General features: G+C 42.5%; 1 protein-coding gene across 1 annotated transcript in view; it reads left to right on the top strand.

Annotated features, from left to right (window-relative positions):
- DNAH12 (dynein axonemal heavy chain 12) overlaps positions 1–14,349 on the top strand; it is a 178,206-nt gene that overhangs the window by 52,346 nt on the left and 111,511 nt on the right. The window contains 7 exon segments of the mRNA XM_075073319.1: positions 603–755; positions 1,163–1,402; positions 3,815–4,060; positions 5,665–5,784; positions 8,048–8,157; positions 9,298–9,481; positions 12,175–12,315. Of these exon segments, the coding sequence (XP_074929420.1) occupies positions 603–755; positions 1,163–1,402; positions 3,815–4,060; positions 5,665–5,784; positions 8,048–8,157; positions 9,298–9,481; positions 12,175–12,315 (1,194 nt within the window).

Genomic DNA, 14,349 nt, shown 5'->3' with positions numbered 1-14,349 from the left:
GTTTACACTGGCGCTTTACAGTGCTGTATCTTGCAGCGCTCAGGGGTGTGTTTTTTTCACACCCCTGAGCGAGAAAGTTGCAGCGCTGTAAAGCGCCAGTGTAGCCAAGGCCTCACACTTCAAAGCGCTGCCGCGTCAGTGCTCCCGCGTCAGCGCTTTGAAGTTTCGAGTGTAGCCAAGCCCTTAGAAAAGGAAAAGGAGAGCAACAGATAGAGAAGAGAAGTAAGCAAAATCAGGCACATGGACTTTAAAAATGTTTTTTGCCTGAGTAAGAGCTACATGATCAGGTCCAATATAACATACAATGTCTAGTCATGATATGGACTGCTCAGGAATGGCTAAGATTGTGCCCTTTTCTGAGGCACCTACAATAAAGAATAACTCCAAATCGAACTTTTAGCTTCCTGTATTTTTGAAGACATAAATAATTTTTAGCTTAGCCTTTTTCGTTTAGTATTAATCTGGTAAATACTGGTTTTATACGATAATTTGTTTTCAACTATGTAGTGTTTTCAATTTACAATTGAATTTAAAATTATTTTTCATTATGAAAACGTCTTTTCTTAAATTATTAATTTTCATAAACTATATCCATTCTTTAGATTGGAGCCTTTTATCTAAACCTTGGTGGTGCTCCAGAGGGCCCAGCAGGGACAGGTAAAACAGAGACTACTAAAGACTTGGCTAAGGCTCTTGCTGTACAATGTGTTGTCTTCAACTGTTCTGATGGCCTTGATTATCTGGCAATGGGGAAGGTAAGTTGAATTACATTTTAAGATCAGTATGTGTTTTTCAGGAGGAAAGGTGTTGACTTTCAGTGGGAGCTACATGCCCTTTTCACATAGGCACTTTTGAAAATTGCACCCATGATTCCGTGCCCTTGAGTTTATGATCTAAGGTCTGCTAACAAGGAGTTTGCAGGACCAGGGCCTATGAACCTGACTCAGCTTCCAGTAAAACCAAGGAAAGATTTCCATTGACTTAATTTGCTATTATAGTTGCTGACCTTTCCTCCTAAGTAGGCTTAAATATTATTCAAAGTATGCAAATAAGTTCACTGCACAACATTAAATTTCAAGCCATTGTACTACTGATTGTTGCTTTTAAATTTCCTGATTCTCTGTTAGGGGTACAGTTTTTGTCTTTCTTTCTTGTTTTACAGTTTTTTAAGGGTTTGGCTTCTTCAGGTGCTTGGGCCTGTTTTGATGAATTTAATCGAATTGAGCTTGAAGTACTGTCTGTGGTGGCTCAGCAGATCCTTTGCATTCAGCGAGCCATACAAATGAAGATGGAAACGTTTCTTTTTGAAGGGACTGAACTGAAGCTCAATCCCAATTGTTTTGTAGCTATTACCATGAATCCAGGTTATGCAGGACGTTCTGAACTGCCAGACAACCTCAAGGTAAAATAATAAAATAAGCATATTCACTTAATAGTGCATTTATGAAACCTAGTGCCAAATTCACTGCTGGAGTTGCACCAGAATGTGGCATCTACAATATAAACAATTTATATTTTTAAATTTTGTATTTCTTATGCAACATATTTGTTAGGTTTCATTTTCTTTTAATTTATTCAAACCAGTTTGTTCTGCCTGAAGGTTTTTAATCAGTTTTTCTGCTGTTATGAACTGAAGTTTTACTAATTATTATAATTTTTGCTTTTATTTGCTTCAGTAAGGGTTGTTTAGCTGGGGAAAGGGGGACTGCAGGATTTGGCCCTATATGCTTTTAAAGTAGTGTTTATATTGAATCCAAATATTTTAAGAAAATATGCTTAAAAATAACTTAGAAAGGAGTTTTATTCGGAAGGAGTGCTAGAGCAATTTGACTAGATCATGTGATGATGAGAGTCATACAAACTACCAGTTACAAATATTTGCTGTGATATTTGCCAATGCTCCTATTTCAGTGGCGAGACATGGCTTCAGCAAAGTGAAGATGTCTCGATAGCAGCATTGCGGTTCTATTTTCCCTTTAAGTCACAGCACCAAACTGAGAAGGACAGAGCCATGTTGCCTCAAAGGGAGGAACTGTACCTCAGGAAGGCAGAATTCATTCAGGAATACTCTAGTCAGCAGAGAGCATGTGTTATTCTATACAAAGCAGACAGGATCTTTTATAGAGGAGAAGGCAAAAACTCCTCATTTATTGAGAATACAGCAGTTAGCGTATGCTTTTCAGTCATACACATACACGCACAGAGTCCTGCCAGTTGATGTTTATAGTTACCAGTCAGAGTCTGGATCAATCTAGTGGCCAGCCAGATTGGTTGCAGAGGGGAGCCTGGCTCTGTCGGTCGTGATCTGGTGCTCCTGAAATATGGCAAGATGAACCCAAAGTCCCATGGCAAAGCACCCTGTTCTTATAGTCTTTTTTCTCTGTTGAAGTCTATGGATTTTGCTGTGTCAGTTTCTGACCAGTTACTTTTTAATTGGTGTTCTCTTTTGATGTAAACATTCCAATACACCTTTGAGAGGGTCATCCTGTCCTGGTTACAATTTAATCAATTGTCCTGTCTTTAGGAGTGCCAGCCTTACCTCAGGGTCATCAATCTGCCCTTCCTTCATTATGGATGCGCGTTGATGGTTCTCTGGTGTCGTTAAGTCTCTTCACTCCTTCCTTGACCATCTGGCTATAACAATGGCCTTCACACCTTATCTTTTCCTGATGCGTACATTCCCCTTTCACACAAACAATCTTCTACAGAAACCTTTAAGAATACAAACAGATACATTTTATATTGAGCAAAAGACATTGTAAATTAATCCTTCCTAAATCTTATAATCAAAACTATTCACACTGAAGCCCAGGCCTTCAACATTCCTCTAATCTTATTAATATAAACACAGTATGAGATCCTGTCTCTTACTTACTAAACCTTAAAACAAAGAAATGTATATTTAACTAGAGTGCCTAATTTGTAATACATACAGGAAACAATAGTAGACATTATAACTTCTCCTAAAAGAAAAGGGTGACTATAATCAGTCATAAGGCTTGTTCTGGTCTGTCCCTGCCTTAGCATCAGTATAGACACTGGCAGTCTGTCAGATGCATTTCTACCAGTGTCCCAGAGGGTATTTCCTTTCTGCTATTCAAAAAGGATGGCTGGCAGGATGAAATCAAATCATACATTAATTCTCATAGTACAATTATAAAATCCTGCTCCTACACATGCTCACTGCTACACCCCTTCAGGGGGTGCAGTATACTCTCCCATCTGTCCCATCTCTTTCTCCCACATCCTTTTCTGTTGTTTAGGTGTGTTTGGCCTATAGGTGGCACACAATGAGCAGTCTCTGTTCTTTTGAAAGCAAGGGAGTGGAGGAGGAGGAAGTTAAAGCAGGGTAATCTGGTCAATAATATCAAGTATCATGGGGTAGCCTTGTTGGTCTGTATCCACAAAAACAACAAGGAGTTCGGGGGCACCTTAAAGACTAACAGATTTATTTCAGCATAAAAGCTTTCGTGGGTAGAAAACCTCACTTGAGAAGTGAACCTGCATCTGAAGAAGTGAGGTTTTTTACCCACGGAAGCTTATGCCCAAATAAAGCTGTTAGTCTTTAAGGTGCCACCGGACTCCTTGTCGTTCTGGTGAATAATGTTATATGTAAAGAGGGCCATATAGGCAACTTGCTTGTGTTTGGCTCTTAATGAGTCATGGATCTTGTCTTCAAAGATTGGTAATACTGTTACCACAAGAACTTTTATGTTGCAGTATCTATACATATTGAGTGCAAATCAGAGTTACAAGAATTCTTTTGTTATTCTTCTAAATGTTTTAAGCATATTTTCTGCGATATGCATTTCAGGTTCTTTTCCGAACAGTAGCTATGATGGTTCCTAACTATGCTCTGATAGCAGAAATCTCTCTCTACTCATATGGATTTCTGAATGCCAAGCCATTATCAGTGAAGATAGTAATGACCTACAGACTTTGTTCAGAGCAACTTTCCTCTCAGTTCCATTATGACTATGGTATGCGTGCTGTTAAAGCTGTATTAGTGGCTGCTGGCAACCTAAAACTGAAATTCCCACAGGAGAATGAAGATATATTGGTAAGTCCCTCACGTAACATAGTGGATTTCACTGAGTCAAGTATTTCAGAGTTTTGAACCCAGCTGTGCCATTGCCTCACAGTATTGCCTGCTGAAGTTATTAAACCACTCTGTCTCAATTTCTTTATCTGTTAATTGGAGATAAGAATCATGGCCAGCGGGTACAGGTGGCCAGGGGATGCTAAGCCTCACCAAACAGGATGCAGTGCACCTCCCTTTGGGAGGGCTTAGACAAGGACTGTTGATTATATTGTTGGCCACTACACTTATATATGTAAATACACGAAAACACAAACATTATCTCCCCGTGTCTTTAAGGGTTGAATTTGAGTCATTTATCCTGCAGGACACTTAACCCTTTCTGGCCATGTGTCACACCCCCAATGGGAGACTTGTGTGGAAGGGAGCTATTAGAGCTCCTGGATACACCTTAAGGACCTTCCAACATTGATATGAGCTATGTTTACATTGAATTCTTTGTATGGCCAAATTATTGGTCCAAGTTAAAAATTTAGTCCATATTTTCTGAAACACTTCAGTGATTCCAGGGTTTGGTCTATGTGTTTACTTAACATAGCCATTAATGTTTTTCAGAGCCACGAATAGAGGAGACAATGCAAAGGGAGACATAGCTTGCTCCGCTTCCCAGCAGCATCAGTTCAGGAACTCTCCCTCTTCATTGCTGCATTAATGATGGAAGAGGGCGGGGTCTTCAGAAGTGTTAAGCTGGGGAAAGAATTGCAGAGAGATGGCAATACTGTAATAGTTATGAGAGGCAGTGGAGAGCATTTGGGGTGCTCCATCAGACCCCCTAACGCAATTTCAGGAAATGCCCTGCTTGATGCATCTTCACTCATTACAGGGACTGCTGCCTGTGAGTGCAGCCTAGCACTGACTGCTGTATAATTCACGTTACTTTTTAAGCTAAGATTTTGTCATGGAGGTCACTGATTCAATGACTTTCAGAGATCTTTGAGATATTTTCCTGCAATGGCAGGGCTGGAGCTGTCAGCTGCATGCGGTGTGGAACCCTGGAGCTCTGAGTTACCGTGGGCAGCAGGGGCTCCACAGCTGTCAGCTGCCACCGCAGGCAGCAGGCCTGGAGCTGTCAGCCATGGGCAGCAGGAACTGGAGGTATCAGTGTCCCCCCCTTTATTTTTAGTGACAGTCACAGACAGGTCACTGGCTTTTGTAAATTTTTGTTTATTGCCCACACCTGTTCATGACTTTTACTAAAAATAACTGTGACAAAATCTTAACCTTACCCATCACACATTAGCATATAGTTCAGTTTTAGAGTAAATCTCAGGAGAAACTTCCTAACTGTAAGAACAGAAAGACAATGAAACAGACTCCCTCAGCAGGGTTGTGGAAGCTCCTTCACTAGAGGTTTTCAAAAGGAGGTGGGATAGCTCTCTCTCTTGGATCTTTGAGACAGAACAAATTCTGCATCTTGACAGGGTCACTAGATGACCCTTGCGGTCCCTTCTAATCCTATGATTTTATGATTCACATTGTGCAGACTGATTTTATTTGTATTTATATAGTCAGCATGTCAGTCAGAACACTCATTTTCTGTAAACTTACGTATTTATTTTCTTTAGCTTCTTAGATCAATTAAGGATGTTAATGAGCCTAAATTTTTGTCACATGATATACCTCTGTTCATGGGTATTACTAGTGATTTGTTTCCTGGTGTTAAGCTTCCTGAAGCAGACTACAATGTAAGTACATTTATAAGGTAACTTTTTTTTACTAATACTCATGGCACTGCATCATTTGTAATTAAGCCAGTACTCTATTTCGAATTGCAAAATGAGGCCCAGTGAAATGGAATTTGTATCAAACAAAATTCACTTGGTTTTCTTTTGAACCCAAACCCAGCCTTGAGTCTCTCATCATTTGCAGATTTGGATTTGTCTTTGTAGTTTTGGCCCATTTATACCTCAGTCCTTAAAAAATCCCAGGACTCCTTTTACCTTAAACAGCCTTTTTGGATGTATACCAATATGAAATCCACCCCACTTCCCCTGGATTTTAGTGTCTTTTGTGACTTGCTGGTTCCCTCCCTAGCCTTTGGGGTTTTACAAGTTATTAAACATGGTGAATCTTGCCATGATTAGTTAACTCTTCCTGTTCTTCTGCAGTGGGATGGTGAGGACAGAGATGGCCAGGCTGGCTGCTTCCCCTTTCAGGAACTGGGTGAGGTAGCTGGCCTCCCAATCCCCTTCTTCCCACCAAAGGAAAAAAAAAATAAAATGCAGGTGGGAGTCAAGCTGATGTCTTTTCCTAGAAGACTTCACACAAGTTCACTTGGAAGTTCTAAATTTTGTGGAAACCTGAAATTCCTAGTGAACCTGGAAGATTGTACTGCTGCAAACCCAACTTATTGTAGGTTCATGAAATGCACATGCTTCTATGATAATGTAAACCATGTGGGATGTTTTCAATACCCCAGAACAACCTTGGCAGAAGGGGAAATCCTTGTCTTCTATTATCTTCCATACAGGGCCATCCTTACCCATACGTAAAGTATGCAGCTGTGTAGGGCACCAGGGAATTTGGGGCACCGCATTTTCTGGTGCCCTGTGCAGCTGCGTAATGCTCCAGCCCCAGCCCCAGCCCCAGACCCGTCCCTTCTCGCCCCTACTCTGCCCTTTCCCCAAAGCCTCCGCCCCAGCCCCCACCCCCACTCCCCTGAGGACAGTTGCAGGGAATGGGCCTGCACTCACAGCATGGTAAGTGGAGCGACCTGTTCTCAGCCTGCACTACTCCCCTGGCGAGTGCTGGGCACCGGTTCCCCCCTGTCCAGGAGCCAGGGGAGCAGAACAAAGTGGGCTGGGGCCAGGTGACAGTTTTCCCCCTGCTGCCCAGCCCTCTCCCTACTGAGACCTGGGGCCAGCCCCCACTCAGAGGCCTGGAGCCCCACGCAGCCCCCCCACTAGGGGGGAGGAGGGGCTGCATAGGGCACCAAAATGGCTAGGGACGGCCCTGCTTCCACAATACAGTAATTGGAGTGGGTGGGGTGAAAGCAGAGGCAGATGTTCAATAAAGAAGGTGAAGATTTTGTTTTCCTTACCCACACAATACTTTCTGTGTGCAGTTACAACACAGGATCATTGGCTCTTTTTGTAGGGAGTTTACAGTTTAAACACTACAACGGCACAGCTGCAGCACTTCAGTGTAGACATTTACTCCAGTGATAGGAGGGATTCTCTCACTGTTGTTGTAAATCCACCTCCTCAAGAGGCAGTAGCTTTGTCAATGGAAAATTCTTCCATCAGCCAAGTGCTGTCTACATGGCAACTTATTTCAGCTTAACTACTTTGCTCAGGGTATGTGTGGATTTTTTGCACTTCTGGGTCAATCTAATTTTCTAGTGCAGTGCTCAGTATTAGGCTTTGAGATAGAGAGGATTTCTTTGTACTGAATAAGCCAAGTCATTACTATATACAACACGAGAACATAAACATCACTAAAGGCCATTAATATCCCAATAGAGAAGTTGAACAATTAGCCTTATATTTGACTAGAGTAACTATTTTGTTTAAGTCACAGCATCTTAAATTCTGCACGTCAGTAAATAGTGCTCTAGTCCAGGGCATGTCTACTTAGGAACTTTCAGGAAAGTTAAGATGAATGTTAAAATCTGAAGCTAAAGCATTTTATGGACATCTTGTGTGGACATTCTCATTCAGAAGTAAGGTGCTCTTAGTTTTCTTTAGCCTAATCCCAGAGGATTCAGTAATTAATGAATTTGAATCTGTTATCCACAAATGTAGTAAAACACACTGAGGGTGGGGTGGAAGTTGTTTGAGGCAATAATCTGAATATGGAATGATAAATGATACATGTTCCTTTTATTCATAAATAAAATTATATGGCTTTATAAAGGATTGTTGTAAAGTATGGAGTATGTAACCATGAAAATATTATTTTTTAAAGAGTTTTATCATACGCAAAGGTTTTATTTTGTTTTGATTTTAGGATTTTCTGGAATGTTCCAATGAATGCTGTGTTATAAATAATATCCAGCCTGTTAAAGTTTTCATTGAAAAAATGATCCAGACCTATGAAATGATGATTGTTAGACATGGGTAAGATTACAAGTGCCTATTTCACAAGTGCTTCAGATTGTAGTTATGTTTTTTATAATAGCCAATAGAGAATATTTATGGAAATAGACTAAGAAATTATTTCCACTTTTAAGAAGGACAAACAGTGATTATTTAACTCAAATATAGAAAATCCCAAGGGTTTCTATATGCTGCAGAATTTTTATATTGGTACATTTGGATATCCTAATTTTTAATGCAAATTTGGTTCCCAAGAAAGTGGAGTCTCTGAACCCAGGCGTATTTGATCCAATGCTCCCTTTGAGTTCGGTAGCAATTTTGCCTGTTTAATGTTTGCAGCTTGGGTCCAGGTTGTGGAGAGGAGTTGTAGCTGTAAAAACTTGCCTGTGTTAAAATATTAGCCCACCAGATCTCTGCCATTTTAATCTTTTCCTTTTTTTGAGGAGCAAGTATGTGATGGTAATATTTGTACAGTACCTCACAAGAAATAAAAACATATACTTAGCTCTAATGTGTGGCTTTGCATATTCAAAACTCTTTGCAAACATTGACTAGTTAGTCTTTTAAAATACCCTGAAACAGAGAGAAATTAACAAACTTATTTTGAGTTGTGACTGAAGATTTTTGTTTTAGTGCAGGTTCCTTATCTATTTTTGTCTTCTAGAATTTTATGATAATCTTTTCTAGACAGCAAAGAAAATTAGAGAATAAGTGTAGGCCCAATTCTGCAAATAAATGCACTAGTGTGAATCCCTGCTGCTGCAGAGTCCAAATTAAGTCCATTTACGTATTTTAACTGTGCAATCAAATATATGCAGTTGCCTAAGCAAATAAAGTATTTGCATACGCAAATTACCATTTAGACTCCTAACTGGTTATTTTGGACTTCTAAAATACTTGATTGGTATGAGTAACTGTGGTAATGGTGCACACAATGCAAGCACATATATTTTTGTATTGACCTCCTAAAAACATAGTTCCTAATCACTGTAATACATTCTACACTATAATTTTTGCTACATATAGAGTCAGATCCACTTAAGCATCTGCTTAACATTAAGCATGAGTAGTTCCCATTGAGGCCGGTTGGCTGGATCAGTGCCATAAAATCTATATTTGATGAAGTTAAGATTTGTAATAATAATTTTCTTTCATCCATAGCTTTATGCTTGTTGGAGAGCCTTTTTCTGGGAAGACCAAAGTTCTACAGTTGTTGGCAGATACACTAACTCTTATGAATGAACGTGGATATGGGGAAGAAGAAAAAGTAATTTTTAGAACTGTGAATCCAAAATCCATTACCATGGGTCAACTTTTTGGACAATTCGATATGGTATCTCATGAGGTATTGTGTTTTATATGATTGTTTTAGAAAATATTGTATAGCAATTGGCCACATTCCTCCACTGGTTATGCTTGTGCAGCCCCGATGGCTTTGATAGGTTTGAATGGGTATGTCTTCACTGCAGGGTGCTCTTATTCACGTGTTGCCCCTAAACCCCTTCTATCCACAGGGGGTTAGGGGCAACAATTCCCTCAACTAAGTTTGGTGGTTTTTTAAACCTGGGCTGGCTGGCCTTGCTAGGGGTATAGGCTAGAACCTGGATGCTACTGTTGCTTATGCTGGTAATCCACCCACTCTTCAGTGAGGATTCAGGCTAAATCATCAAGTGCTGATAGTACTCCAGTACTTTTCCCATGATTTCCCCAGTGTACTGAGAAGGACAGGCAGGTTCTGCCACAATTCATTGAGCAGCTCAGCTTACTGTAAGCACAAAGAACCATGTGAGTTGCCCCCAGAAAACTGACCAGCATACCCTGAGGCAGGGCCAGCTCCAAGCACCAGCATTCCAAGCAGATGCTTGGGGCAGCAGTCTGCAAGGGATGGCAGTCCATGTGTTTTTGCCCCCAAGCAGAGCACTGAATTGCCACCACAGACAGCGGGGGCAGTCTGTGTGCCTTTAGGGTGGCAGGTGCGTTTCTGCGATGGTGGCAATTTGGCAACAGCTTCTATGTTCAGCTGTCCGCGGCAGTGCAGCTGCTGTCTTCCGGCTGAAGACAGAAGCTGCCACCAAATTGCTGCCACCGCGGAAATGCGCATGCCACTCTAACGGCACACGGACTGCCCCCGCCGTCCGCAGTGGCAGTTTGGCACGCTGCTTGGGGCGGCGAAAACAGTAGAGCCGGCCCTGCCCTGAGGGAGCATGGCAGTACTAGTGAGGACACAGTAACACGGGTATGGCTTTGCAGTGTGGCTGCTCACATTCAGGTTAACCTGACTTGGGTGGTCAGACCCTGGTGTTGATCACTCGAGTTTACTCCTGTGAAGACATACCCTGAGAGCAGAATTTTTTTAAATTTATGAATAACTGGACCAAAGGCAAATATACATTGTTATGGCAAAAGGTGCTAATGGCTTGCATGTTAGGGGTCACTGATGTATAAATCCTCAGGATGAAACTCCCTACAAAAAGAGCTAAAGATGCTGTGCTGTAACCTCGCACAGAAGGTATTGTGTGGGTTAAAGTGCTCCTCTCTGTATGGCAGTAGAGGTGCTGAGGTTCCTGCAGAGCAGCTGCACTGAAGCAGGGTAGACCCCCGGGCTCGTCTTTCAGGGCTACGTGGTCTCCATATGTGGCCTTGGGCATAGTCTACACACAGTTTTTTGTACTGCTTTAATATTTTTGGTTAGGGGTGTGATTTTTATTCCACTGTAGTTAACTCAGCACAGCCCCTAGTGTGGAAGCAGTTATACCAGTATAAAGGTGCTTATACTAGAATAGCTTATTTCTATAAATGTATGGAATTGAGCTATAGTGATATAAGTATATTTATATCGATATAACTGCATCTACACTAGAGAGTTTTACCAGTTTAACTATATCAGTTTCTAAACCAATATAATCAAAGCAATACAAAAACTGTGTAGATAAACAGTTGGTCTAGAGTTTTCCATTATATAAAACTCAGAGGGTGACACAAGAAGAGGAGACTGTCTGTGAAGTAGTGAAATTTGTATGACGCATTGGAGGCAGAGAGAGAGGTGCAAGATAGCTGCTTTTTCATGGCCGCACAGAAAGAAAAACAAGATGTAATGGATGTGGTTTAATTAGGTCACAACTTTATTCAGTTAACATATCTGGGAATACCAGGCAATAAATCATGCAGTGCAGGTCATCATTTATTCCTTAATCAGTTCTACCTGTTTGGGAGGGCTCCCATCAGCCCTCCCCCTTCCCAACCTGGTTCCTGTCCATTGTTGGGACATTGCTGCCTTCCCCTTGTGAGAAGGCTAAGGGTTCTGGAAAAATGGAATGTTGTCTCCACTGTACCAGACATTAGGAGCCCGAACCCCTTTTCCCAGGATGCCTTCCCCTAAATCTTCTTCCACCTCCTGTTTATCAGGAAATTGTATCCCCTCTGTGATGAGTACCTGCACTAGATACCCACCATAAAGAGGCACCAGGAATTAGTGTGGCTGCTTTTAGAAACAGGGAAGAGGTGCCTTATTTCAATTTTCTGCAAGAGTTGCCTGTGTGCTCTTCTTTACCACCCCTTGTTTGAGGAAACAAGACTTGTGTAATTTTTGTAAACAAATTACACTAAGACAATACCTGATTTTTTTGTCACCAGTTTCTGTTCCAGATGGGAAACTGAAGCCATGTCTACACTTACCGGTAGATCAGCACTGCTGCAATTGATGCAGCAGTGTCAATTTCGTGGGTCTGGTGAAGACCTGCTAAGTCGATGGCAGAGTGCTCTCCCGTTGACTCCAGTATTCTAGCTCCCTGAAAAGAATAAGGTAAGTCGACAGGAGAGCATCTCCCATTGACACAGCAGGGTGTAGACACTGTGGTAAGTCGACTAAGCTAATAATTCTTAACACTTCTCAGTGTTTTTACTTAGTTCTTCTCTGTTTTGTTCACTAACATGAGCTAAACAGAGCACTGATCCAAAATACATAACCATGTCAGTACTCCCATTGACTTTAGATTTAGAATTTTTAAAAATGCTCATTTCCATTTTTTCCTGGTCTAGTGGACAGATGGTATTGTTGCCAATACTTTCCGAGAATTTGCTTTAGCTGAGACACCTGAACGCAAATGGGTAGTTTTTGATGGTCCTATTGATACTCTGTGGATAGAAAGTATGAACACAGTACTGGATGACAACAAAAAGGTAAAACATAAGTGTTATAAATGTCTAAAGAAAATGCTGTGCCATTTAAGAAACATAATTCTGCATATAAAAGAGAACAGCACTTGTAGCTATACCTGCACCTGAGGTAGAATGGAACCAGTTGAATAGGCTTGTGATTAACTTGTGTTTTTATGAGAGAGATATATGTCAGGAGAGTTGTTTGTGGGATTTTGTTAGTTGGTTGGTTGTTTTATATCGTAGAATAAGGTATTTAATTTGATCACATTTCTTAATCAAACATATGTTCTAATCTTGTCACAAAAATGCTAAATTTATAAATGGGATTTAAAAGAAAAAGGTACTTGAAGTTTAATGATATTTCTTCTCTGGAAGATTACAATCCAAAATTTCAAAAACGGTCTCCAGTTGTGAGTGTCTATATTTTTGTATGCCCAACTTCAGACACACAGGGCCTGATTTTTAAAGTTGCAGTGTACTCACAACTCCCACTGACTTCAGTTAGAGTTGTGAGTGCACAGCATCTCTGAAAAACAGCCCCTAGGTATCCCAAGTTAGGTACCCAAATCAGAGGCCACTTTGTGAGCCTATACTATTTTGGTGTGGTGTCTCGTGGTATCTACATCAGGCTATCCCTGTGGTATGTTAGTAGCACAGACTGAGGCAGACTTATGTCCTACATTGTGCAAGTTAGACCCTTGCCATCCTCTCCTGTTCCCATCCAGTGCTGGAAGATACCGGCTTTAAGTGGTGGGTAGACCTAGCAGGTGGCAGTGCTGGGAACTGTGGCTGGTGCTGCTGCTATAGTTGTGCTGAGTCTCAGGAACTGAACATTTTAATTACTGATGAGCAGTCCAGAAACAGTGCCTAGACAACTTCACTTGTCATGAAAATAATTGTCATGGGGTTTTCCTGGAAAAACTTGAAACTTTGCAGTTTGAAGCATGAGTTCTTCTTCGAGTGCTTGCTCATATCCATTCCAGTAGGTATGCGCACGCCGCGTGCACGTTCATCAGAGACTTTTACCCTAGCAACTCTCGGTGGGCCGGCAGGGCGCCCCCTGGAGTGGCGCCGCTATGGCGCCTGATATATACCCCTGCCGGCCCGACCGCTCCTCAGTTCCTTCTTACCGCCCGTGTCGGTCGTTGGAACTGTGGAGCGCAGTTTAACTGTTTCTCCACATCCCTAGCGATTCTCTCAATTTTTATGTAAATTCTGTATGTAGTAAATTCTGTTAGTAGTTAATAGTTAGTTTCACTTAGTATACTTTTTCTTTTCTTTGTAGATAGTTAGAAGGGATCAGGGGTTAGCCCGTCCCCTACCCCGGTACCGGGCTCATGCCCGGATCACCGGGCTTCAAACCGTGCGCGGCCTGCCGTCAGCCGATGCCCACAGGGGACCCGCACGATTCCTGTCTCAAGTGTTTGGGCGAGTCTCACCTGACGGACAAGTGCAAGATTTGTAAGGCGTTCAAGCCCCGAACCAAGAAAGAGCGGGACGTTCACCTGAAGCAGTTGCTGATGGAGGCAGCGCTCACTCCACCGCCCTCGGCACCGTCCGCGGCACTGGGAACAAGCGCCTCCTCGGCACCGCACCACACGCCCTCAGAGAAGACGTCTCACCAGTCTCCGGCACCAGCTTCTGGTCGGCACCGCTCGCTCTCTCCGTGGAGCAAGAAGCGTAAGCCTCCTGCGGCCGCTATTCCCACACCGCAGTCAGAGCGCTTAACCAAACCAGACCGCCCGGCACCGACTCCACCTGCCGCGGCCTCAAGGTCTGTTGCACCGTTGATTCTGGCCTCGGAAGGGCCGTCGAGTCCGGTGCCTATTGGCTCCCTGGCGCGTGCCGCGGTTGAGCTCATTGTGCCTTCCACCCCGGAGACGTTCTCAGCTGCACGAGACCTCATCGCGATGATGGAGCCCGAGCTGCCTCGACCCCCAGCACCGCCGGTGCGGGTCCCACAATCTATTGGCAAGCCGGCTCTCGTGCCGACTTCTTCACCCGCACCGTGGGACTCCGTTCCATTCCAGGTCCGCACAGGACGTTCACCGGTCT

The sequence above is a fragment of the Chelonoidis abingdonii genome, chromosome 17 (genome assembly GCF_003597395.2).
Source record: "Chelonoidis abingdonii isolate Lonesome George chromosome 17, CheloAbing_2.0, whole genome shotgun sequence".
In the NCBI taxonomy this organism is placed as follows: Eukaryota; Metazoa; Chordata; order Testudines; family Testudinidae; genus Chelonoidis; species Chelonoidis abingdonii.
This window is presented reverse-complemented; position numbering and strand designations above follow the sequence as displayed.